The 24,791-nt window shown below is 41.3% G+C and overlaps 2 protein-coding genes across 2 annotated transcripts; one reads left to right on the top strand and one right to left on the bottom strand.

The window, feature by feature from the left end:
• The first annotated feature begins 49 nt into the window (after positions 1-49).
• On the top strand, positions 50-18,073 carry mmp28 (matrix metallopeptidase 28). The gene is made up of 8 exons (XM_063906631.1): positions 50-413; positions 2,301-2,377; positions 3,267-3,466; positions 10,098-10,319; positions 11,181-11,426; positions 15,350-15,499; positions 16,146-16,313; positions 17,071-18,073. The coding sequence occupies exons 1-8, from the start codon at positions 306-308 to the stop codon at positions 17,463-17,465; spliced, it is 1,566 nt and encodes a 521-aa protein (XP_063762701.1). The 5' UTR covers positions 50-305; the 3' UTR covers positions 17,466-18,073.
• Positions 18,074-18,521: 448 nt separating this feature from the next.
• Positions 18,522-24,431, bottom strand: LOC134880000 (protein FAM124B). The gene is given in 8 exon segments (XM_063906630.1): positions 18,522-20,193; positions 20,718-20,874; positions 21,534-21,730; positions 22,234-22,261; positions 22,263-22,630; positions 22,987-23,196; positions 23,855-23,886; positions 24,269-24,431. Coding segments are annotated over 8 exon segments (1,656 nt in total). The 5' UTR covers positions 24,343-24,431; the 3' UTR covers positions 18,522-19,603.
• Between the last annotated feature and the right edge of the window lie 360 nt (positions 24,432-24,791).

Genomic DNA, 24,791 nt, shown 5'->3' on the forward strand with positions numbered 1-24,791 from the left:
GTATATAAAAAAAACTGTGTCTTTAAAGTTGAACTAGTTAAAGAAGTAACGGCTGCCATGATCTTTGGCATTTGGCCCTTTAGCTGCCTACTGGCGGGCAGAGAGGGGCGGTGCCGGCCCGCCCCCTGTGACTACCGGTGGGTGAGGAGGCTCCGTCACTCCTCGCAGGGATGGAGGTGTTAGGCGAGCAGCAGCATGCTCTCACTTACTGACAGCGGGGAAAACCAACAATGAGAGAAATATTTGGAGCTCGACAGAATTGCGCCATGCGCCGAGCGGGGTGTTGGTAGTGTGGCTGTCCCGCGATGAGCCGCCGACCTCCGGACCGGGACATGAGGGCAGCCTGGATCCTGACCGTGAGCCTCATCACCGCGCAGACTGCCGGAGGATCCCCGCTGTTGTCCGACCCGGGGGTACGGCTTTCTTTAGACCAGTAGTGTTTGATAGATCTGGGAAGATTTAAAGGTGTTTAAAATCCACAACAGGCAAAATATTAACCGCATGATGAACAGCAAAATATTAAGTCTCGCATTGGGTATATGTAGCATTTTGTTAAGTTGTTAAATTGATATTTTTGTAGTAGTTGATGCCTATAATACTGCTGGGTGGTTCCATTTTCTGCATAACATTGTATTTTCTTATGTTGCATACTATAACATAAAATTAAAACAAATCTCCATCTGCAAAGTAATGAAAGTCGTCAGATAGTTGTCCACCACAACTCTATCTGACGACTTTCATTACTTTGCAGATGGAGATTTTTTACAGAAGTATAACAGAAGTACCTGTAGTGTACCCAGCTACCTCTCCCTGCAGTAATGCTGCTGTTAACCACAAACACTTTGGGATTTTGCCCATCAACAAACCCTTGATGATTTATGACTTACTAATATAATAAAACATATAAACAGTCGTTTGGTTTTGACCAAAACAATATATATTGTCATGCTTGGTAGCCTATCTGTAATTTGTGATGAAGGTATTCTAACTTTTGTAATGCTTTTTATTAATTTTTTTATTTCAACACATTTTGGATTGATTTTGTTGGAACTTGACATCAAACATAAGCCAGGCCTTTGTGAAAAAACACATTACACATTTCTTCAACTTTGAATGCCTTAAAACCGTTAAATGCAACTCAATATTTATCCAATTAAAGTAGTCAATAATCAATTTTGACTATAAAATAACTAACAATATCTACATGTTTTTCTATACAGCAGGCTGGTATTAAAACGTGGATAAAAAATGTGAAGTTAATCCTCAATTTAATAAAAGGGTAAATTCAGGGTTTACGTGCCTTTAAAAAAATGACAAGTCGGTTCAGAATATTATAAGTCATAGTGAACCTCGTAGGTAAAAGTTCAATTTAACCAAATCAGTCTCAGTGCTTTGTGTTTCGCTTACTGCCTGCAATAACAGTTATTCTGACCATTTCACCCACTCACTTGTCTGCATAGTATCATACAAGGAGACCGAGCCCAATACAACTATTTGTGTCTCAGGGTGTTTTGGGATTTTACAATATAATTGCCTCCCTGTGGTTTGGAATCCACTTGTTTCATTTGACATCTGTCTTTCCTGTCCATCTATAAGCTGCAGGAGCATATACACATACATGTGTTTCCACAACTGTACCCTTGTTCTTACATTTAAAGCCTGCTGGCATTTTTGTGTCTTTAATTGGACAAAGGGAAATTTCAGTTGCACATTCCTGTTGGCAAAAGCAAATCCATCATCGCCTCAATTTTAATTTCCATGCCCCATTCACCAGATCTGTAATCATAGATGCTTCTGCTGTTGTCTGAACACGAAACCTACATCCACATGAGAGATTGTAATATATTTCATGTGGATGTAATGGCTAATCTTGTGGTTTAAGATTAGCCATTAACATGGTTAATCTTAAACCACAACGCAACGTATCCAGTTGACTCCTCTTTTGGTAGTGTATTTTATAGCCATTGAAATATTCTCAGATGTTTGCATTGAATTCTTGAGACATAATGACTATACATTTTCAGGGACACCCCAGGGGTTTCTCCCTCTTACGGGTGGTCCATATCTATACACCTCCTTGGCAACCTACAGCAGCTATAGTACAAGTGGAAAATTATGTTTACAGTTTTATGATTTATTATTTTCGCTCGTGGGAAGGTATGTGTCTCTGGGGATTTACCAGAGAGGTTTTACCAGAATCAAAGTGTTCCTGTGAGATTATCGCATTTTTAGAGAGGGCCACACCAATGAAAATCGTGTTGAGTTTAGAGTTTTATTAACACATTCTACATCAATTGCAGGTTTTTCTTGAAAAGTACGGCTACCTCCGTCCGGACCACCATATCCACAATGCAGTAGAGATGCAGTCAGCTGTCAGGTTGGTGGTAAATCCACGTCTCTATTCTTCCTAATTTTTGTTGTCAGAAACATGTAGTAAGAATTTGTTCCAGTATCAATGTAGGCATTTTAGAACAAAATGTCAGATACTGTATTTTTTTCTACATTATCAAAGTAATCAGGGGGAAGGGTTAGCTTGGTGTAGGACAAGCCCCCGGGCTGAATGTCAGTGCAGGGCAGTAAACACGCCCTCACCTCTGCACCGGGAAACCTCTTGAACCCTCTCTGAATCACCCAGACATTTCTACAACTGTTACACTGACTGTACTACAATCCAAACTGATGGAAAAGCTTAAAATCTTGGGTTGAACTTTTTTTATATCCCCATTAGCTAATGTATTGCTACAGTAGCTAATCTTCCTGGGGTCCCTATTTGTATTTTGAAGAACACTTCAATAACAGACAATACACAGGATAACCTGTGTCGTCATAACAGTCATGGTCTTCATTACATTACATAACACAAGCATTGGGAAACACAACAAACAACAACAACAACAACAACCCAAAGCGTATCAAACACACAATAGCTCTCTATAATAATGAATCTCTTACATCAGTGAGAAAATATCCCTGCTAAAATCTCATCTGTCTGTCTGAGTTTTCTATGATTTATTCCCTCTAATGTAAATAAGATATCCTGTTCCTCATGTGATGAGCTTCTAAATGTTATAGCTTGTCTCAAACATTGAAATGAGAAGTGTTGTAAATGTTTAGCTTGATGAACTGCCTGAGCAACTGTCTCAATCTGTGAAAATGCTCATACAGCTTTAAGGCCCATTAAATAAATGACATTATACATTTTTTACAGCATTTTGAGGAGTGTGTAAAACTTGATTATCATGCAAACACCCCCCCCCCCCCTGCAGTGAGTTCCAGTGGTTGTCCCGGCTTCCTGTCACAGGCGAGCTGGACGTCGCCACCCTGAGGCAGATGGCGGAGCCCCGCTGTGGCGTGTCGGATGAGGGCAGCCAGAAGATCTGGGCGCAGAGAGTAAACGCCGTCTTCACTGGAAAGCGTGCCGCCATCAGAGGACCACAGCGCCGCAGGAGGAGCTCTGCTGGTCAAGGTACTGTGTGTACAGTGTACATGTGTGAGTCACCATGTGTACATGTTCATTTTTGAGTATATTTATGAGAAAGCATGTATGTTTATTTGTAGTGAAGACATAATTGAACACTAGCAAGCTGTGATTATCTAAAGGGTTGCAGTATTCAAGGTGGAGGTTTTCATGAAGGGAACAAACAGGATTTGAACTCAATAGGTACTTGCTCCGACTGTATTTCATAAAAATGAACAAATCCTCCATTTTACAGTTGAACTTCAACCTTTTATATAACCTTCATTGAAGAACAACCAAAAATCCTTTTCTGGGACCTTCCTCCAAAAAAGAGTTCCTTCAGGTAGAGATTGTCCGTCAATCACAAGGTTGGTGGTTCGATCCCGTGCCCCTGTGGTCAACTTACCCATGTGACTTGGGCAATGTACTGAACCCCAAATTCCACCAATGATGTATAGGTGTGTGTGCATGTTAACACTCGTTATAAGCAGGTGACCTCTTGTATGGTCATCCTGTATGAATGTGTGTGTGAATGGGTAAGTGCTGACTTGTTTTGTAAAAGGTCTTTGAGTGGTTGCAAAGACTAGAACAGTAGATAAATGCACTTATCGATTCACCATCTTCACTTTCCAAGGTTTTTCAGCCCCTGCATTGTTCATACTGTTGTGTGCCTTGGTGCCGTGTGCAGCTGCTGTTGGTGGGACCTGGAGGATAATGACTGCTGAATGTTACCAGTTAAATTTAATTAAATATCATAAGCACAACATGACGTAATAACTATAGCTGGAAGTAGAATTGGATAAAAAGTGTGAGTTTATCTTTTAATCATAAAAATGTCCATAATTCTTGAGCTTTACTTCCCTTTGGTATATTTCATGGACCTTTCCTGTATGTGGAACTATTGTGTGGATGTTTTGGAGTGGCCATAAAGACAACGGTTACCTGGGAGGGTCCCCCTGCGTAAACTAAAGCACTAAATGGAGCTGAGGGGCGTAATTAAAGCTGGTGGAGCGTCTGATGTTGTCCTGGATGATTCCTGCTTTTAGCTGCAATTACACAACTCCATAAGTCCATTATCTCATACGTCATCTTTACTGGGGGAAAAACCTGCACAACAAAACATTTTTAGGAGCTCCTCTGTAGGATGAGAAAGTTTGAAGGTCCCTTTAGTCAGAAACAACACTTCCACTGAATAGTTTTTTCTCAGTTGTTGAAATGATTTGGGCTTCTCTATGAACATGCTGCTTCAGTTCCAGTTGTCTTTGAGCCCTTGGGTTTAAGCAATCTCCACTATTATTCCAAGATGTGTCCCCAAAAGTAATGCTGTAGGGATTGTGTTGTTAGATTCTCTCCCTAACATCCCTTTAAAGAATAATTGAGGCTCTTGTTTGAGATTATCCTTCTTTTCCACTTTAAACACAGTAATAAAGAAACCTTTGGTGATCAATCACTGCAATCTCAACTGTCTAAAGGCTGTAGGATTTGAAGTGTTTAACGGTAGTTAGGAGTGCAGCTGGACACTGCAAGTTTTTTTACAAAATCCATGAGGTAATTAAGATCCTCCCTCCTATGTAACATTTCTCTGCTCTTATGTAAACATGTGTAGGAACAATCGAATGGAACTGGGGCCAAAACTTTTAATTATAACTTATCTTTTTGAGCTATATGTGTTTCATTTCCCCAGGGGGTTAATTTGGGTGGATGAAGCTACCCAATATATAATATAATATACCCTATATTACTTAAGAAATCTGTGGAATTGATGATTTTAAGCTATATCATAAATAACTGTAGAACTCAATGAATTTTAAGTTAAGTACACAGCCCTAAGAGTAAATCATTTTTATTTGTAATGGATCTGGATCCACTTCCACCATGTTTTTGACTAATAGGCTGCATGCAAATACTTGCAAGTTGTAACCTATTTTTGTTCTTATTGTTTCTCTCTGGTGCTGTCATTCCTCACAGTCATTTGTGAATGCACAGCAGCAGCAGCAGCCTGGTGCCAACAGTAGGAGGTTTCCCCCTCCTTCTCTCTGTCCTTGTGCCTCCAGCCTCATGATGTGTGAAGCCCTTGCATTCCTTCCTGTCACTGACGAGGTTGGCTAATGTTCAGGGAATGCAGTGGTGGCTGATGTTTGCCGCTGCCTCTTCTTGTTAGTACCTGACATGTTCCTTCTGGTTAACACATCCATAACGGACTGCCTGGATTATGTTGTTTGCCATCGTTCCTCAACGAGTAAATATTGAGTGGCAGTTTGGATGGATTACAGCCTGTCCTTGATTGATAAAAAAAACCCTGTTATTATTTTAGTCCCAGACGTGACTCATTTGACAGGTGGTCGTATTATTACACAAAGAGTTAAGTGGCAGATACTTTTACACCCTGAGGTCAAACCTCTTTCGGATCTGGCTTCACATATCCACTGATGTAGTTCAGCAATGTAACGACTAAATTGTGTGTATAGTGCGCCTGTGCATCATCATGTCCTTATACTCACACATTAGTTTGCTTTGTCCCAGTGGCAGGAGATGCTTTTCTTTGAAAGGATCCTTAGCCTACTGGAGAGTCTATGTTTGGATAGAGTATTTGGTTATAGAGATTTAAATTGGTTTGGTAATTACTTTTAATTTCTTATCTAAGCCTTGTTTTTAACCATGAAATAAACCATGGCTTGAATAATGTCCATGTTGGTTTGTCCACCACTGTATCTCAACACCTACTGGGTGGTTTGCCAAGAAATGTCCTACAGTATGTTTATGGGCTATTTAGCAAGTGTAAGCATGCTAATGAGCTAAACTTAGGTTGTGAATGAGGTAAATTCTATACCTTTTCTATCCTCGCTTAGGAAAAAGAAAAAATCTTAACTTCAAACCTCTTTTTGGGGGGGAAAAATGGAAGAAATACACAAGAAACCTCAGAAAGATCCACTGAGGAGAGATCCCGCTTCCAGGAGAGAAAGATGTCCAATAGATGTTTTGTTTACTGGACAAACAACCATAATAAAACGGCAATACCGACAATAAATATGACAAAATGTTACATATAATGTGAACAGAACAAGGATCTCAGAAAATGCAAAGCAGCTGAAGGATGCTGTGGTAAGCTCCCCATACAAGGTCTCACAGAGCTGCTCGCATTAAGGCTCTTGTTGTTTCTGGATCAGTAGTATTGATATTTGAATGTAGTTTACCAGTCTTTCATCACTTTAATTGAATGCTAAGGTCTCGGAGCTTGTTCTTGACAGCTTACTCTGGCGGCTAAACCGAGACTGCGGTTTAGTTAACATGCACATTGCGCAGTCAGGTGTGCTGCCTGTTTATCCGCTCTCAGCTGTGCTGTGATGTGATTTGGTTTTGTGTGAACATGGCTGTCTCTGAGCTTCCTGGAAACTGAAAACCAACCTTGACTTGTGGTGGGATCTGATGGTCATTCCAACTGATATTTAGAGAGCTGAAATTCCACCTCCCTAGTCCAAGATAAACACCAGAAGTGTGATGTTGTACGCCTATTTTTCAAAGGTGTGCAGTGTGCACTTATGGGTCTTTGCCCTGTCCTGTAAACCTCTCTTTTAATAAACATCAGTTACTAAAATGTACACAATTCAGAAAACATGAATCTCAAGGCTTTGCTCACTAGTGCTGAAACAATTGCCTGAAAAGTCTTTTACATTTTTATATTTATTTATAATTTTAAGGACTTTTTTGGGGCTGTTTTGCATTTATTATAATACATTATTACAACATAGCCTGAAGGATGGCAAAGTCAGTGATCGGCTTACAACTTAGGTCTGACTGAAATGTAACTTATATTTTGCCTTAATGGACATTCATGGTCCTTGGATGTTAATCCTTTTATATGTGAGTGACTTATCCTGACTTCTTCTTGAGCAACACTGATGTGGATTTTCTGTGAATTTAATGAGTTGGATATTTTCCCATTGACTTTCCCATGGAATTTGTTACACACATTCATGTTCCCCTAAGGATACATTGATAAAAAAAATAATATTGTATTCGTCCAATAATTTTGTCTGTTCTGTCCAGAACAGCCTCAAAGTTGACACCAGTAACAAACAAAATCTTTCTGCCCCTCCACAAACAATAACGTTTGCTATCAGATGATCTCAGTCACTTCCTTATGTCTGTGATAATCGGCCCTCCCTACACTGTTGCTATAGAGGGCATCATGATAATTGCTTCCATAAGGGAAGTTGGGGAATGTCTTGTGTATCTGACTTCCTGACTTCTCTGCCGTCCTTGGGGACCCCTTACTCTGCGGCGGTCTGGGCCCCTGAGCTCTGCTGAGAGTACCGATTTGCACACATCATGTTGCAAGACGCCTAATGCGTTACGTTAATCTGGGAGTGGAACAGTGTTGGGAAAGTAGGGGAGTGTGTTCAAGTTTGGGTTGGATTCCTTCCTACTTGTATCTTTTTTATTCCTTTAATGGAAAGACTTCTGTTCGAGGTCCTGCTGCTCTCACTTTTACTATGTAATATTTCTGTGAAGCGTTGCAACATAAATGCTCAGGATCAAGTTTACACAAATCTCATGTTCACCCCGAGATCGGTATTTAGTCACGGCTGAAGCACACATTCTGTTTATGTGTTTACACAAACAGCAACGCACACTGATGTTTTGCCAGACGCATGTCGAAATGGCTCCAGATATTTTCTTTCTTCAGGGTGTGACTGAGGTCTCATGGCAGTTCAGAGTATGCAGTGCAAAACCACTTTTTTTTATCACTCTCTTTTTTCTCTTTTCTATATATTATCTAACTTTGCACAAACTGGATCAAAAAAACAAATACTCAAACCTGACTGCGTCTGTGTGTGATGCAATGCAGGCGAATGTGCAGACCTCCCACTCGCATTTTGTCTTCACATAGGCCAAACATACGTCGACCGTATCTTTAAATATTTGGACATCTCTAAGTGTGCCTGATCTATGGCGACACTCTCTAGTTAAGCCTCAAATGTGAAAGTATGTGTACATTTATAAATCCTTCGTGGCTACTGCCATTTGATTTGATTTCGTACTTTCTGTTTCACACTCCCAAGCCCCTCAAGTACCCAGGTAGTCCATCTATGTTTGTCTGATGGTCTTACTCAAAACCTTGAGCCTGATATAAACAATGTGTAAACGGAAAATGTTTTCTATCTTAAAATCAAAAGATAAATGCAGTCTAATTTTCCTTAATGGAACAATGTGAATGGTTATTGGTTTGCATTTCACCGTAAATATTTGATTGATTTTCTTAGTAGTTTAAAAGAACTACTCCTCCTGCCAATTAAGATTATTAAGCAATCTTTAATCAATATGAATAATTACAGAACCACATTATTTGAAAATGGTATATATGATTATTACAGCCAACTCTACTTCTTGTCTGAAATGTGTTTATCAACTCTTTCACCACTGCAGTCTAAGACTCCAGCCTCTCCAGCTGCTCTCCCTAAAGGTTCATATTATCTGATGACTGTTTCCTGCGAGGCGACCTCTGCCTGACTGTGTGCTGCATGGTGGGGGGCTTGTGTGTGTTTGCTGTTATGTTTGCTTTGTCTCTAGATTTCTAGGTTAAGTAATCCTACGTATATACAAAGTTACAAATGTGATATTCTGAAGTTTGCGACACGTGTAATTATTACTAAGCTGGCCATCCACAGACACATGTAAAGGTCAATTGTTTATTCGAGCGTGTACACAGAGTGCTTGTTAGTTTACCCAGCTGTGATCTGATGTGGTTAATATGCTATCATTTTGGATTTAGAGAGGCTCTGCTACAAAACAGAACATCACAGCTGAACATGGGATGTCATCCAAATGAATAATACAGAGATGCATGATTTAAATGCAAAGCTAATCCAGTGTGTAATAATAATATGAATTGTTTATGAAACCTTTTCCAGAACTAGCGTATATGTCAATATTAAAACCAGTAAAACATACCAGGCAGGAAATCAGCAATGCAAACAAAAAGGGGACAGAATATCAGTCTGATGAAGACAAAGATCATGGTCTCACTGTGTTCTGTATATATTTGTTTGAAAATACTTTTTCAGATGCATGCTCAGTTACAGGAGTTTGAAAAGCAGTCAGATAGAAGTCCTTTTATCCCTCCTACAGAGGTACATTTAAAAAAACAGGTAACAAACAGCCGGGTGTTGCATGTTTTCAGCGAATATCCCTTAATCATGATTATAATGTTCATTCATGGGGACCTTTTTTCAACCAGGGATTTGTTGCGTTAGTGAATATTTATGGCAGCTGAACGAGGTTTTTGGATTGCAAAAACTTACCACAGTGACCACGTGAAGAAACAAGTCACTCGGTTGAAACTGTGGCTGATTTATGTTCTTTTTTAAATATAATTAGTTTTTATATAATTTTAAAAAAATGTACAAACTAAAACTAAACTAATAAAATGTCCCATGTCATTTAAACATGTAGTTTCCATAACTCTTGTGTTGGTTTATTACAATAAATGATGTTTTTCCAACAGAAAGTTTGAATATTCTCAGTAACACACTGCCAGAGCTTTCCTTTTTATTATCTGCAGTTGCACTGGCTGTAAGATAGTGAGTTTCATACCTGCATGTCTCATATCTCTGTGTTTCTGTGTGGGTGTTTTCTTCAGGTGAAAAGTGGTTCAAACGTCATCTGACCTACCAGATAGTGAACTGGCCTCGCCATCTGTCTCTGGGCTCTGTGCGGCTGGCAGTGCGCGCTGCCTTCCAGCTGTGGAGCAACGTGTCGGGCCTGGTGTTCCAGGAGGCCCACAAAGACCCCGCAGACATCCGGCTGGCGTTTTACGAAGGAGACCACAACGACGGGGCCAGCAATGCCTTCGACGGACCAGGTCAGGCACAAATACACTCTGATTCAAGTCACCCATACTTTTTATAAGTGTGTGTGTGTGTGTGTGTGTGTGTGTGTGTGTGTGTGTGTGTGTGTGTGTGTGTGTGTGTGTGTGTGTGTGTGTGTGTGTGTGTGTGTGTGTGTGTGTGTGTGTGTGTGATGATTGTTTGGGGTCTGGAACTTGTGTGTGTAATTTGTTCTCAGAGCATTTGCAACAAAAGCTCTTGTGTGGTCACAATCACCGGATTAAAGATTAGAATAATAGTTTGATTACACACTCTGCTCTGACCAGAATTACACAATAGCAAGCGTTTACAATACATGATTATTAAACATCGTGTTGACTGAAGAATTAAAGGATGTATGGTCACCTGCAGGTGTTATCTATGATATGGTTTGAGCAGTGATCTGATCTCAGTTTGCATGTTAGAATTGTAAGCACTTTTCATCAACCCATTTTAATAGCAAGTTTCTTTGATACATAAAAAGATAATAATACCAGATGTAAAGATATTCAATGTGATATAAAAAGACAAACATTAAATTAAATTAAGCTTTAATTGTATGAATCGTCACTTTAGAAAATACAGTTAGAGAAAAAGATAAAAGATTTTTCAAGGAAAAAAAGCAAAGTTGAGAGAAAACTTCAACCAATAACAAGGGTTCTGTGTTTCCTACAGTGTTAATTGTAGTTCTAGCTATCCAACTGATTTTACAGATGGACCAAACAATAAGTATCCCCAAACAACTAAATCAACAACTGAAGAGCAACTTATCAAGCCGCCTCTCAGCATTTGTGAATGTATAACTGAAACTGTACGACAAACTGCCTCTAACTGTTTCTCTCCTTGATCGATTCCAGGAGGAACTCTGGCTCACGCCTTCCTGCCTCGTCGGGGGGAAGCCCACTTCGACATGGCGGAGAGGTGGACGCTGAATGGACACAAGGGACACAATCTGTTCATGGTGACCGCCCACGAGATCGGACACACGCTGGGACTGGAGCACTCCCCGATCCGCCACGCCTTAATGTCGCCGTACTACAGGAAGCTCGGCCGCAGCCTGGTGCTGAGCTGGGATGACATCATCGCTGTGCAGCAGCTGTACGGTGAGAGGAAGGAGCTTGTTATGGAAACCTGTTCCAGCCCACCAATCCTTTATGTGGGTTGAATGTTCAAAAACGTTTCACTTCAAATTCTTGTCCAGATTCGAACATTTCCAAGATCACAAAGAGGCTTTACAGCTCAACTCTAGCTAAATGTTTGTGGTTGGAAAGTGTGTGGCCCCAACACAAGGTCAGGGGGAGTGTTAAACTTAGCACCTCCACTTAGGCATTTCTACCACTTTTATCTCAGGTTTAGAGTCTGAGGGGTTGAGAGAAAAATGTCTTTAGTGGACAGATGACAAATGTTTCACTGTCTGGCCTCAGGCGGCTGAGCTAAAGATGGTGAAAAATGGTTGCAATTTAAAAATGAACTAAGACTGTGATACAGATAGCCACTCACATTAATTGCTGGCTTCCTTTGATCAAAAGTTGCCTTTGAAGGAAAATGCAGAAGAGTCATTTCTACTCTGCTGCACATATAATTGGGAATCGTGTCACTGAGCTGTGAAAAGGGCAGAGAGTCAGCCTGAAGGCCACCAGCTGCAAACGTAGAGTGAGAATGAGTAGAACGGCCAAGCTGCTGAGAGTTTACTGAAGGGGCCCAAGTAGGCTCTTAAGGTTTTCCCTTTCCAGTTGTGGTTATGTAAATTGCTGTGCATGTAAATTATCTGCAAAGGCCCAAAACCAAGATGTTCCCGCCAGAGGGAGTTTCTCTCCCACATACCCCCCCCCCCCTCCCCCCCTGCCAGAAATGCCATTACGTTAACTCTGTTACATAATGACATCACTTTGTAACACGTGTGCTTTTTGGCTGCTGCTCCAACAAATGTTACGTGATAGGCTAAGGGGCGGGACATCTCTACGACGATGACCAGTCACAACAGACAGCCAGCTAATACATTTCAGACAGAGGGTGTAAAGACAGGCAGTATGAGAAAAACAAAGCAATCTTTTTGTATTAAAGCACATAAACATGTCTTATAAGAGGCACAAAATACAGATTTGAGACATGAGTTGGGTCACATGGCTGTGGGTAGCACTCATGGTTAATATAATCTCCTGTGTTTGTGAGTGGGTCGCAGTCTCTTATTTGTGAACTGCAACTTTGATACAGTAGCTGTGATTATTCTGATCCTTATTTTGTTCATGTTATAATCAGCTATTATATTGCTAATTTTTCATTAAACGCCAAACAGAGCTTAGCTTAGCTTCTCAGTGAATTTTTGTTTTCTTTCTGTGGCCACAGAAAGTCATTAAAGTGGTACATTAATATGTTTCTGTGTGTGGCAGCATCATTTCATGAAAGAGATGACCGAAAGTCTCGATGTGTAGAACAGAAATAAAAAAGGAATGCTAAACAAACTTTTTTCAGTCCCTTTCAGACTTAATACAACCTACTCTCTTTGTGTGTTGGTTGAGTTTTACTTTGACAGCATGAATCTTTTCTATCGGGTCTAGTTCTGTGGCCGTTCAGCTGCTGGGAAAAGTAGGTTTAAACAGAGGGCAGCAGAGGTGGTGTGAACGTCAAAATAACACTCACAGTGCCCTCAAACACATGCACACACACACACACACACACACACACACACACACACACCCCCTCAGTGTATCATTATTATCAGTGTTTACCTGGGAGTTTTGTCAGCTCTGTTTTGATAGATAGCTAGTGTTGTGTTGGAGCATAACACACATCTGTTTGCATGACAAATATAATAGTTTCTATGTAACGTGAGTGTGTTTTCCCTTCTGGCATGTGTGAGGCAAGTTTCCACACGTGCAGAGTTCCTCCCGTTTGTTTTTTCTCTGCTGTTAAGATATTGATTCCCCCGCAGAATTTGTACAAGGACACCGTCTTTTAAGTGGCTTCTTCAATTACCTTACCTCCTCTGATACTCTTAATGTATGAGATGCAAATAGTGCATTAAGCGCTTTCCCTGCTTGGACTCTAAAATTGGGTTTAGGAACGGCTGCTAAAGGCCAGTGAAGTCACAGCACGCTGCAGGAATGTTTGCATGTCTGCAGGACACACAGTCATTTGGATAATTCAACTCTGAACTTGAGGTTCAGCTCAAAAGAAGCTTGAAGGCAGCCTGTGTCCAGATTCTTCTTCTTCTGTTTAATCTGATGAGTCCCATCTGCTCTGTTTCTGGAGATATTCTTGCTTCCCAAAATGATATTTGCCAGCCTTTTCTCCCCAGGGCCTCCCTTACTCACTCCGGACGTTTTAGCAACTGAACACTCTGCTAACACAGACACGCATTTTCAGCTCTACATGTGACACTCTGATTCATTTTGTAATAAAAGATAGTAGTTTGCAGATATTTCAAATTTCAGATTTTTTAAATAAAACCTAACTAGGCAATCATGGCATTAGGTTATTAATAGAATAAGAACCAGCTGACTCTGAAAACGTTTTGATTGTTTTGAAAAGTTATGCAGGATTATTTAAATTAGGGAAGCGCACAGGTGGAGTTTATCACGTTTGCTTATCAAGTAGATTTCCAGTCATTTCTTCAGACTGCAGCTGCTCCCACGTAAATGTCAAACAATTCCAGAAACAGACCTGAAAGAGAACCGTAACTGACAGGAATGATGAGCTGGAGGCTGGAGCTGTGTGTGTGTGTGTGTGTGTGTGTGTGTGTGTGTGTGTGTGTGTGTGTGTGTGTGTGTGTGTGTGTGTGTGTGTGTGTGTGTGTGTGTGTGTGTGTGTGTGTGGAACCCTTCCTGATGTTGATATTATGATCTGATAAGGAGCAGATGTGAGGCAACCTGAATTATGTTCGTCTCCGGAGCTCTTCTGATTTCTATGTGACAGTAAGCCTTAAAAACTTGAAGCCTCTCAAGTTAACAATAAAATAAATAATGAACCAAAACTCCATGACAGATAGGACAACATGAATAAATACAATAACATATTATGGATCCGCCTTAGCATAGAAAACATAATCCATACTTTGTTTTAAGCAAAACAGCTGTATACTTTTTCCACCAGTGATGAATGTAAACAGCAGGAGGAGGTTTCAATGTTTGAGTGAACTCAGACATCCTATCTCACAACACTGCTCCTACACACAGAAATACACACACACACACACACACACACACACACACACACACACACACACACACACACACACACACACACACACACACACACACACACACACACACACACACACACACACACACACAGCATTTATGGGCAGCTGTTCATGCCTTTTCCACTGTGGTGTGTGTATACATGTTTTTCCTGCCGTGTTCCTCCTGTTCTTGGGTGTGCTGATGTTATCCACCTCCTACACAAATGTTTGTTCAGCTCTTTGCAAACAAAATGTCTTCAATCATGTCTGAAGCACCATCGTTTGCTCTTGTGCTCCGGTATGTTTTTATCCTGTTTTGACTCTTCCTTCATTCTTTTGTTCTCGTGTGCCAGGAATCTGCAATATGAGACTGTGCAGATAACAAACAGTTTTTTATTTCTGCTAGCAATTCAATGGGTTTAGCGTTCCAGTGTGCGCCCTATCTAGAATTCTCCTGTTTATTTCCTCTGCAGTACAATGTCATCCATCAGTTTACATCAACTCAGCCACATCCTGTCAAGGACAATTTAAATGTTTACATTACCCACGCTCTTTTTTTAAAGATGACGTCTCCACTGTCTGTTTGTTTCCATGCTGTCCAATTTAGGAAACATCTAAAAATGCTTTTGGCGTGCATAAGAAATGAGACGGTCTGTGACATAATGTCTGTCCTCACCACTTTGTTTTGTCGCTCTATGTTTGAATTATTTGTGGGAAATTTAAGCTCAGGCGAGAAGACAGCGACACTACTCAGAGTGATTATATTACAGCACATGGATTCATCTTTCACGATCTTCTCTGATGCCTTTTAGGTTCACTGTGTTGTCGCTTTGTTTTCGCTCTCAGGTAAGCCCTCAGGTGATCGCCCTGTCAGACTGCCAGGCCAGGTTTTGCACGCCGCTCTGCAGGAGTGGGAGTTCACAGAGCTTCACGGCGGGCATCAGACCGCAGGGCAGCCTCTCTACTGCCAGGGTGTCTTTGATGCCATCACTATTGGTGAGCTTCGACGGAAATATTATTAGAAAATTACATTTAGCACTTCATGACAGTGGTTACTCTAAAGTTAACATATACAATTAATTCATGCAAACACAGAAATGCTGTAAAGTTACAAATAGTGTCTTTCTATAAACAAGACAAAGCTACATTAAAATAACTGAAATAATATGAAACCCCAAAGTGCATTCATACAATCTTTTTATGGAGTCATACAAAATATCTTTCAAATGTCCTACTATTGTATGTTATAAGGATTCATAGAATTGTTTGTTTGTCATGAAATAGTATTGTCATATTTAAAACAAAGTAATTTCACAGTACATCGTAAAAAAGTCCTCGAAATATAGATGAAAGCCATAAACCTGCCATAATGTCAAAGTATAGTAGGCTATGTCATAAAAGGTTTTAGTGCAGTGTGCCATAAAACATGTCCTATAAATGTCATGGAAATGTAATAGTATAGAATTTCATAGAAAAATCATCGTATAAAACGTCATTAAAGTTATTAAAATATCATAGTAGAGCCTATAGTATGCCCTAAAGTACAGCTTACATACAATGTTATTCCAGAAATATCAAAGACAAAGTCAAGTACATCAGAAAGTATTCCACATAATGTATTATTTTGTTTCTTTGTCTGCAGACCACAATGGGACAGTGTTGGTGTTTCGGGGCGGTGTGTACTGGACGGTCTCGTCTGAAGGCGGTGTGAGCGGCCCGCTGCCTCTCCGCCAGCGCTGGTCCGACCTCCCCCCGGCCATTGAGGCTGCTGCCTTCTCCCCGCTCGACTCCAAGTGGTATTTCTTTAAAGGTACTGCTTCACTGGACCTCATAATCTGGATTCTCACATTCTCATTTCCTTTTAAAGCCATTCCCTAACCTATTGCCATACTTCACAACTCCATTAAAGCCCCCAAAATATACTCTAACGTGCCTTTTAAAGAGGAAAGTGCTATTTGAAGGCTTCCCTTCACTGGAGCTCAGCTTGAGATTTAAAGTAGCATCACCTTTGTGCTAAAGGATAAAAACGTGTTAGAAGTTATGGCCAAGTTTAACACTCCTGCTAAGGGCCAGAAATATGTCAGTGCTAACTAAATGCAGCTGCCAAATGCAGAAGAACTTTTATGCAAAATATAGACGCTCAATTAAAACTCAATTTATACGATAGGTACCTTTATCATCTTCAAACATTTTCTTCATTTATCTATGACCTTAAAGAGGCACTGTCAACCCTTTGCTCTTAAGAGGCATTCCTTAAAACACTGAACGCTGAAATGCTTGGCAGTGTCTCTCTGAAGAAGAATGCTTAATAGAAATCTTGGCTTCTTTTTGCATGCGTTATACTTAGTTTAAAAAAAAAGATCTTATTGCATTTCAACTGAGTTTGACACATTAATGGCATGATGTTATGTGAAATACTGAATTGTGGATTTACTATGTTCAAATATAAAAGGACGATGCATTCCAATTGATTTCTGTCAGAAAAAAACCCTTTAAGTTTAGATTGTTTAATAGTTGATTTATACGATCTGTAACTTCATGTTTTCCCTCCTTGTCTCGTGTTCCAGGGAAGCGGATGTGGCGCTATACAGACAGTGTGCTGGACCCCGGCTTCCCCAAGAGGACCAGTGATTTGGGGCTGCCTCACCACCCTGACTGCGCCTTTTACTACGCCCCTCTGGGTCACATGGTCCTCTTTAAGGGCTCCCGGTACTCAGTGCTTAACCTCAAAACTCTGCACCAAGAGCCTTACTACCCCCGCAGGCTGAAAGACTGGAGTGGGGTCCCACAGGGGACCAATGGGGCGCTGACCCGACCCGACGGACGCCTCTACCTGTTCAGAGAGCAGCGCTTCTGGAGGTTTGACCCGGTGAAGGTGCGCGTCACCAAGGAAGGCCAGTGGGCCAAGGATCTGAGCTGGACTGGTTGCAGCAACGCTCCTCAGAGCAACAGCATTCTTTGACCAGCAGAGGGAGCTGTGGGCTTTCAGATGAAGTGCAATTTGTTCAGAACACTTTGATGTAAAGGTGATATTCGCTTTCACCACAAAACCTACATTGCGTTTAAATACAGCCGCGGAAAAAATTAATAGACCACTTCAGCATTATCAGTTTCCCTTGTTTTATTTTTTATATGTACGTCTTTTGAGTTAAAGGATTTTTGTTTTTTATTGTATTCTATAACATACTGGACATTTTTCTCAACACACACTGTAAAGACTGCCATACATGTAGATACAGATTTAAGAACAAATTGGAGCGATTTCTTAATGTTTTCCGTGGCTGTATGTTGTTCAAAATCATATCATGAAGGGATTAAACAAAACTAATTCCCATTGGTTTATACATTTTGAAGCAGAAAGTATTTATACTGCAGTGCAACAGCCATACTGTACATAGCTGTTAAACACATCCTCATGCATACAGGTTGTAAGTATGCTTTAAAAAACACCTTCTTTATCTTGTAGCCTTTGCACACCGACAGAAATATTAAAATATTTGTGTTTTTTTTATCATTTCTTCTGCAATGTCACTAACATATATAACATATTGTATAAATGACTGATACTTACTTTGGTTTGTGCTTGTTTGTTGCCTACTAATGGCTCCCTTCAGCAAAAGGCCTTAGTCAACTGAGTTCCCAGGAAGAGCAGCGTCATGTGAGGTCACATTTCTGATTCAGTTTCTGACCTATGGTGCAGTTCATCTTAAAGACAAGTGGTAGCTGTTATCATGAGGTTTACAGTTCTGTTTGTGATGCATTTTAAGGATCAATGATTCCTCTGTCACCATGAATGTTTCGAAACGTAGCCAAAGTGAAATGTTCTGTTGAAGGCCAAACACAACTGTAGTTCTTAATCGGTGAGACGCTTCTTTAACTCGTCACGTGATCACCGCTGCAGGCAGAGCAGTCATTTTGTCTCTAAGTTTAATATAGGTCATTATGTTGGTATTGAACATTAAACTTTTGTCATCTGTTAAAAGGACACACAGTTTATAACCAGAAAACACAAACAATGTTTAGTTTATCTTTTAATACTAAGTCTTCATGTTATGCTTCACTGAACATTTCAAACACTAAGGACACTCCAGCAACATTTATATTAAACATACAGAACTCCTGCAGCGTCCTGGTGACCAGCCCATACTGTAAATGATGTGCAATTGTTATGCCTTGTCCAGGATGCACGAGTGAAAACCTCGTTCAGGTTCAGCTGTGATTGAAAGTTTGACTAACAGGAAAACATGTAATCTGTGTTGTAGAGGGGAATAACTTTACCTGACTCATGAATCCATATTTTTCTGTCTTTACAATACAACATTCTCTTTTATCAGATCTCTTACAGCTATAATGTGTGGGAAGAAAATGGAGTGATTGCTGCCATCTGTACCTGATCAGTCCAATACTTGTTAAGTTTTCACTGAAGTTAATCTGCTGATCCCTCAGCTTACTGCCATACAGTAGTCAACATGTCTTAGTCCCAGGAAACTTTTGGGCTGTTTGAGAGACCTGCTATACTAAGGGTTAGATTTATATAATATATATTAGAATACTTTTTGTAGTTTAAATTATGTCTTTGAGTCGCTAGTTAGAAAATCCTGTTAACTGTAAGAAACATGAGAGAATTTAATCCTATTCAATATATGTGATCTGGTCTACTCCATCAGATAACCATTTCAACACAAATACTAGAGTCATTATTCATTTGAAGTGCATTTAAAGGAATGTAATCAAAGCCACGAGGCTATACCTGTACTGTGTTCAACCTGTGGAGAGCAATCGGACCGAGTCAGATCATCATCGTTCAAAAGGCCATTTGAGACAGAAACTGGTATTATCCGCCTGACAGAAACATTCAGCAAAGAGCGTTTCCTCCAGGGTTTGTTACAGGACTACATTTTAGCTGCACAAATCATTAGTTAGATCTAAATATAAAAGACATTGAGGATATTATTACCTCCAAATATCACTCACCCAGGCTTTGAACAGTTCTCACAAATAAAATCGACAATATTGTATAATGCAGGCTGTGTCCTCCTGCATTACTTCAGACCTGGTGCACTGTGATTACCACACAGCACGAGGTGTAGTAGCAGGAATTCAGATGAAGAACTCATCAACCAGCTCCGTGCTGTGTGTGCGTGGCGACAGCAGCTCCGCATTAGTCCTGCTCTCTATGAAGGGCCCTCTGGAGGGGCTTTGTCCTACCGCCACGGTCCTGCCACTACATGCCTTCCTGGCTGAATGCGTGTATCCCGAGGAGCCCCAAGTCCTGGAGGCGACCTGAGGATGTATGTGTGTCCGTGGCAGACACTCAATAAGCTCCTTGGCCAGACCCTCGACAGCAGGTCTCTCAGGGTGAGCAGTCATCAAAAGGTCCACTGAGGAAGAGCGGGTGAGCATTTTCACTGCTGAGTCTGAGAGCAGTGACACGGGGACTCCGGTGTCTACGTTGGTCTCTGGCTCCTCCTCATCCTCTTCCAGGAGGAGATGGGACAGAGAGCGGGTGATGGACGGGCGCAGAGGGGAGTCGGGGTGATAGGTGGTGGAGAGGGGTGCCGGGCTGCTGCGCTGGGATGAGTAACAGGAGCTGCCTGGAGGGGTGCTGCAGCAGCTTCCTGATCCCTGGCTCTCTGCTGCTCCTCCTCCATAAAGCTTCTCCAGGACGGGGTCACTGCGCGGCCTGGGGCCTGCCGACAACCAAAGACATCCGGAAGAGTAAAAAAAAAAAAGAGCACTGAGAAACGTTTGCTATCGCACCATGCTCAAATGACATTCAACATGCAATTTGTCTAAAGTTTTTGACATTTAGTGTACGGTTCACCTTTCACATAAAGTCAAAGTATAGTATAAAAAAAAAGCGCAATAAAAAGCATGTCCTAAAAACTGTCAAGGCATACACATTATATTCAATAAAAAGGAAAGAAAGAGTCATAGTTTACATATATTTAGTTGTATAATGACATAGGAGATATCGTAAGAAATGTCATTTAAAAGAAGTTTAAAATATCTTTACATGATGTCATAAAAAGTTATAAAATATGTCAGTGTAGGATTCTATGTCAGAGAAAGCATCATTTTCTGCCCAAAACAAATATAGTTAAAATGACATTTTAAAGTCAGTGTCATGCCTGGCTGGGGCATCTGTGGGGGCTGTCCCTGCGGCTGTCTCTGGGGACAGGTTTTGCAGGGTGGACTCTTTGTGTGTACTGACCGTGCCTGTGTGTGTGCCGGGGCATTGTGAGGCTGCAGGGCGACAGGCTGGGGCCCTGTGCCGGGTTCCGGAGCTGCACTCCTCGGGGGGACACGCTGGGGCAGGTCAGGGGGAAAGCACAGGTCAGAGGGCGCTGAGGCTGAGCCGGGGTTTTCACCTGCAGCACAGAAGGACAGCAGGAGGGGGATTATGATTTAGGCACGTTAAGTCACTCTGACAGAATTAACAAACACGCATTTTACATATGGCTCCTCTGACAGCTTTGAGCTGGCTCTGTGAAAGAATGCAACCACATGTCAGCTTGATTTAATCTCACTGAAAGAATTTGAATTAGAATAACTGTAATGAAGGTGTTTTATTTGATGTGGTTGGTTTTAAAATATTATTTAGATACTAATTGGAAGTTACTCGGTATTCTCTCGAGCCAATTGTCCAGCTCCATACTGTGGAGAGCTTTTTCAGTTCTAAAAATAACTTTTCAGTAGAACAAAGATCCCACTCTCTGGACTGTCCGACTCATGAGATAATACTGAGTAAACCCTTATAGCAACCGCCATGTGTTTACAGATAATGAAGGGCTGCTCCACACTGCTGCGTGACAAACCTCATGACTGAACCTGACAGAAATCTAGGGGAAGCTGTTCCTATATCCACTATTATCTAACAAGTTGTAGAAACAGTGGAGCAGACTTAAGAGATTCAGAACCCACACAGCATCAGCATTAAGCTTCATGTAGAGTTTAAAGCAGGAACTAAACAACAACATTCACAGCATCAGGCATCCATGTTCACTGGATTATTTAAAGATTCCCTTACCTGGAAGAGAACTTTGTTTCCATCCAGGTCTTCTGTCTGCCAGCGTGAGCCGCTGATGGGGGTGCAGGGGTTGGGCAACAGAGGGACTAGCTGGCCAATTTCTTCCACACTAAACTGCAGCACGGCAGAGCTGCAAGGCTCCACCCGAACCCCTGGAGACAGCTGTTTTAAAGCCAGCTGCATGCACAGCCCCGGCTCTGTGAGGAGATGTGATTTTAGAAATTGCCTGATGATTTGCTTTCCTTCTGTTTATAAAAGACAATCTAAGCCAGGCACACCATCAGAAATGGTTTCACCCAAACTACCAGAACTTCTTTTCACTGTGTCCATGTCCATTTACACGTTTCAGATTTATGTATGTTGTTCTAAATGTTCAGTTTTCTATCTATAGATATACTGTGTATAATTTACTATAAATATTTGTATATTACATTTTATAGGATAGTGTGTATTTACTGTTTTATAGTAATACCTGTTAACTGCATCATCGTGATTATTTATTTGATCTGTTTTATTATTATACGTTTGTAAAGTTTTTTTGCGGGAAAAACAAAATAGCATTCAATATATTTGTCAAAAAAGCTAATCCCTAAAGCTGGACATTTTCCTGGATTAATATGTTCCATTTTCTATAGTTTTAGTAAAGAATATAAACAGTTCTTACTTCATGGCTTAAAAAAGTATCAGTTTTTAGACATACCTGTGTGGAGAGTGAACCAGCAGAAGCCCTGTCTTCTGCTCCTCCGCCTGCCGCTGCAGCACCGTCTCATAGAGCCGCACAGCGTCCTCGAAGTTGTCGTACCCACTGTAGAGAGTCACCCGAAGTATTTCTCCTCCACAGTGGACAGGGCGCACCCCCCACACAGGCATGCCTACCCCCAAACTATAGAAGTCTCTACTGGGAAGGAGGTAAGGCTGCAGCATGGCGTTAGCCGGGGAGCTGCTGGAGCTAATGTGGACCCCTCCGGTCCGGCTGCCGCACGTCTCAGAGTGGTGGTACTGCCAGGGCGGACTCTGAAAGAAGTCCAGCACTTTGAGGATCCGCTCCTCTCCGTAGGCTTCATGGAGAAAGAAGGTGATGGCCAGAGAAGGGTAGCCTGAAACATATTTTGGAAAAATATGTTTTTCTCAATCAACCCTGAATAAAAACAGATGCAGTTATAGCGAGACGAATAACTGTGGGATGGCATTGTTACTTCATGCTCAGAGAAATGCACTATCCAGCTAAGAGTATAACATTTGTTGTTGGCATGACAATGGTTGACATTTCCGTCATGTCTTGAGGTGTGACATATGGAACTTATTATAATGAAAAAAACTTAATGTGCAGTGAGGTTTTACATGCACAACAGAGTGTTGCATGCCTGTAAAATAAATACATAAGACCTGACTGTTAAACAAGCAACAACAAACAAGTGTAATTAATGCAACACTTCACAGTTGGGATCCATACCTGCCATAGGAGAGAGGTGGGTGTAGCTTCTGAATGGGGAGGCCCTCTCTGACACATGGAAGATGCGGAGGCTGGGGCAGAGCCAGCGGAGCAGGCGGTCCAGGGTGTGCTGCAGCAGCAGGGAGTCTCCGGGGTTGGCCAGCAGATGCAAGTTCATCGGCAGGAGCTGAGGTTGCCGCTGCTGCTTGACGCGACCGGTCATGAGCTCCACTAGGGTTTTAACACAGAAAAAAGTACTCAAAGATAGGTTTGACAGGTGCAAGCTTGCAAATGCTTAAACAGGGCTGTTCAGAGCTAGTCATAATAACAACTGTCTAGAAGGGCCTTGGCACACCAATTGCACACAACAAGATTAGTTTCCTTGCCATGGGGAAAATGACTCAGATTTTCAAAACTGTTGTTTAAAGTTTCTTTTGGAAAGGTCACATAAAACTGACGGTGCAAGACTTTGGTTCGTGTTTTAGGATTTAGTTTAGAGCCAAAACACGCACCGATGCTGCACTTGGAAATATGGCCATTCCAGTATGTCTAATCTCCACTACACTAACTGCAGCTTCACTGCTAGACTGTTATAGTGTTTGTTCTGCGTAATATTTAGTCATTACCCCCATTAAATGTGTTATAGAATATACTATTTCAGGCTGACACTGGGCCAAGTTTGAGGAACACAAACAGGGAAAAATTACAAATAACGATAAAATTGCATAATAGAGCTGAGGCCGTTTACAAAATAAAATAGAAGTCAACATGTATGACAGATCATATGCATAAAGCTGCAAAGACTAAACTAAAAAAAGTCCCTAGTGAGCCACGAGGGTTAAATTACAGAGTGCGTCTTCAGCTTCTGTCTGACTGAAGGAGTACTTACTGTCAGAGGGTGACATCATGCTGCAGTCAGATCTGAGACACAAAATAAAAAGCACATGAATGATTTACGTTCATTCCCAAACAGTTTTTGGGCTGGAGTACAGACAAATATCTGTCTCCATCTTGTGGTGGTTGGCTTGGAAACGTGCCCCTTTTGTCACCATGACAACACATTATCTGTTGTGAGCTAACATTAAAGCCAATTTATGAGAAAAACACCTTAAATAATAGAACAGCGTTAAACACCCATAGTTACGTGCTTATAAGGTTTAAACATAATTGCTTCTACTTTAATTAGTTAGCCCATTCACCATGTATTGTCCCGGTGAACGTTAATTTCCATTGTGGCAACAAAAAAGTTGGCTAGCTAACGTTAGCCACATTAGCTAACGCCGATAAACCGTTTTATACTCACTCGGCAGTTTCAGCTCCAGAGTCCACGTTTTCATCGTGGGATCTCCTCTTTAACAGCGCCACTCTTCCAAACATCGTCCTGTAGCTAAACTGTCTTCCACATTGAGTCGAGCCATCTGCACAGAAGTTAATCAGAGGAGCGGTGTTTGCAGGAGTGCGGCGGACTGAGAGTGAAAAGCATCCTGTCGGATTTCTCTCGGCAGTCTGCTGATCCAGAAAAAAGGGGGCCCTTTTTTTTGCCGGGATTGTGACGTCACCAGGTGCCGTTAGGTTTAAAAGTCTTATATTTTGTTAAGAGAAACCTAAAACTAAAGAAGCCCTCAGGAGAAATACATGCTGGACTATGTATGATAAGTTACCGACTGAGACTTTCAGGCTAAAGTGTGGGCGAAAGGGAGCAGCATAAGTTGCTTTCAATCCAAAGCCGCCTGCCTGATAATAACAGAGAGCAGATGGCATGCGTCTAACAATATGAGAAGACAAAGGACACAGGCCAGACGGAGTGACAGATTTAAAAGTGCAGG

The sequence above is a fragment of the Eleginops maclovinus genome, chromosome 18 (assembly GCF_036324505.1).
Source record: "Eleginops maclovinus isolate JMC-PN-2008 ecotype Puerto Natales chromosome 18, JC_Emac_rtc_rv5, whole genome shotgun sequence".
NCBI lineage: Eukaryota > Metazoa > Chordata > Actinopteri > Perciformes > Eleginopidae > Eleginops > Eleginops maclovinus.

What these genes read in the sequence shown, in the direction of transcription:
- mmp28 (XM_063906631.1), top strand. Translation starts at nt 306, where the DNA reads ATGAGCCGCCGACCTCCGGACCGGGACATGAGGGCAGCCTGGATCCTG. An exon ending in CAATGCCTTCGACGGACCAG is followed by an intron (nt 10,320 to 11,180) that starts GTCAGGCACAAA and finishes GATCGATTCCAG; the next exon opens with GAGGAACTCTGGCTCACGCC. An exon ending in CGCTGTGCAGCAGCTGTACG is followed by an intron (nt 11,427 to 15,349) that starts GTGAGAGGAAGG and finishes TTTCGCTCTCAG; the next exon opens with GTAAGCCCTCAGGTGATCGC.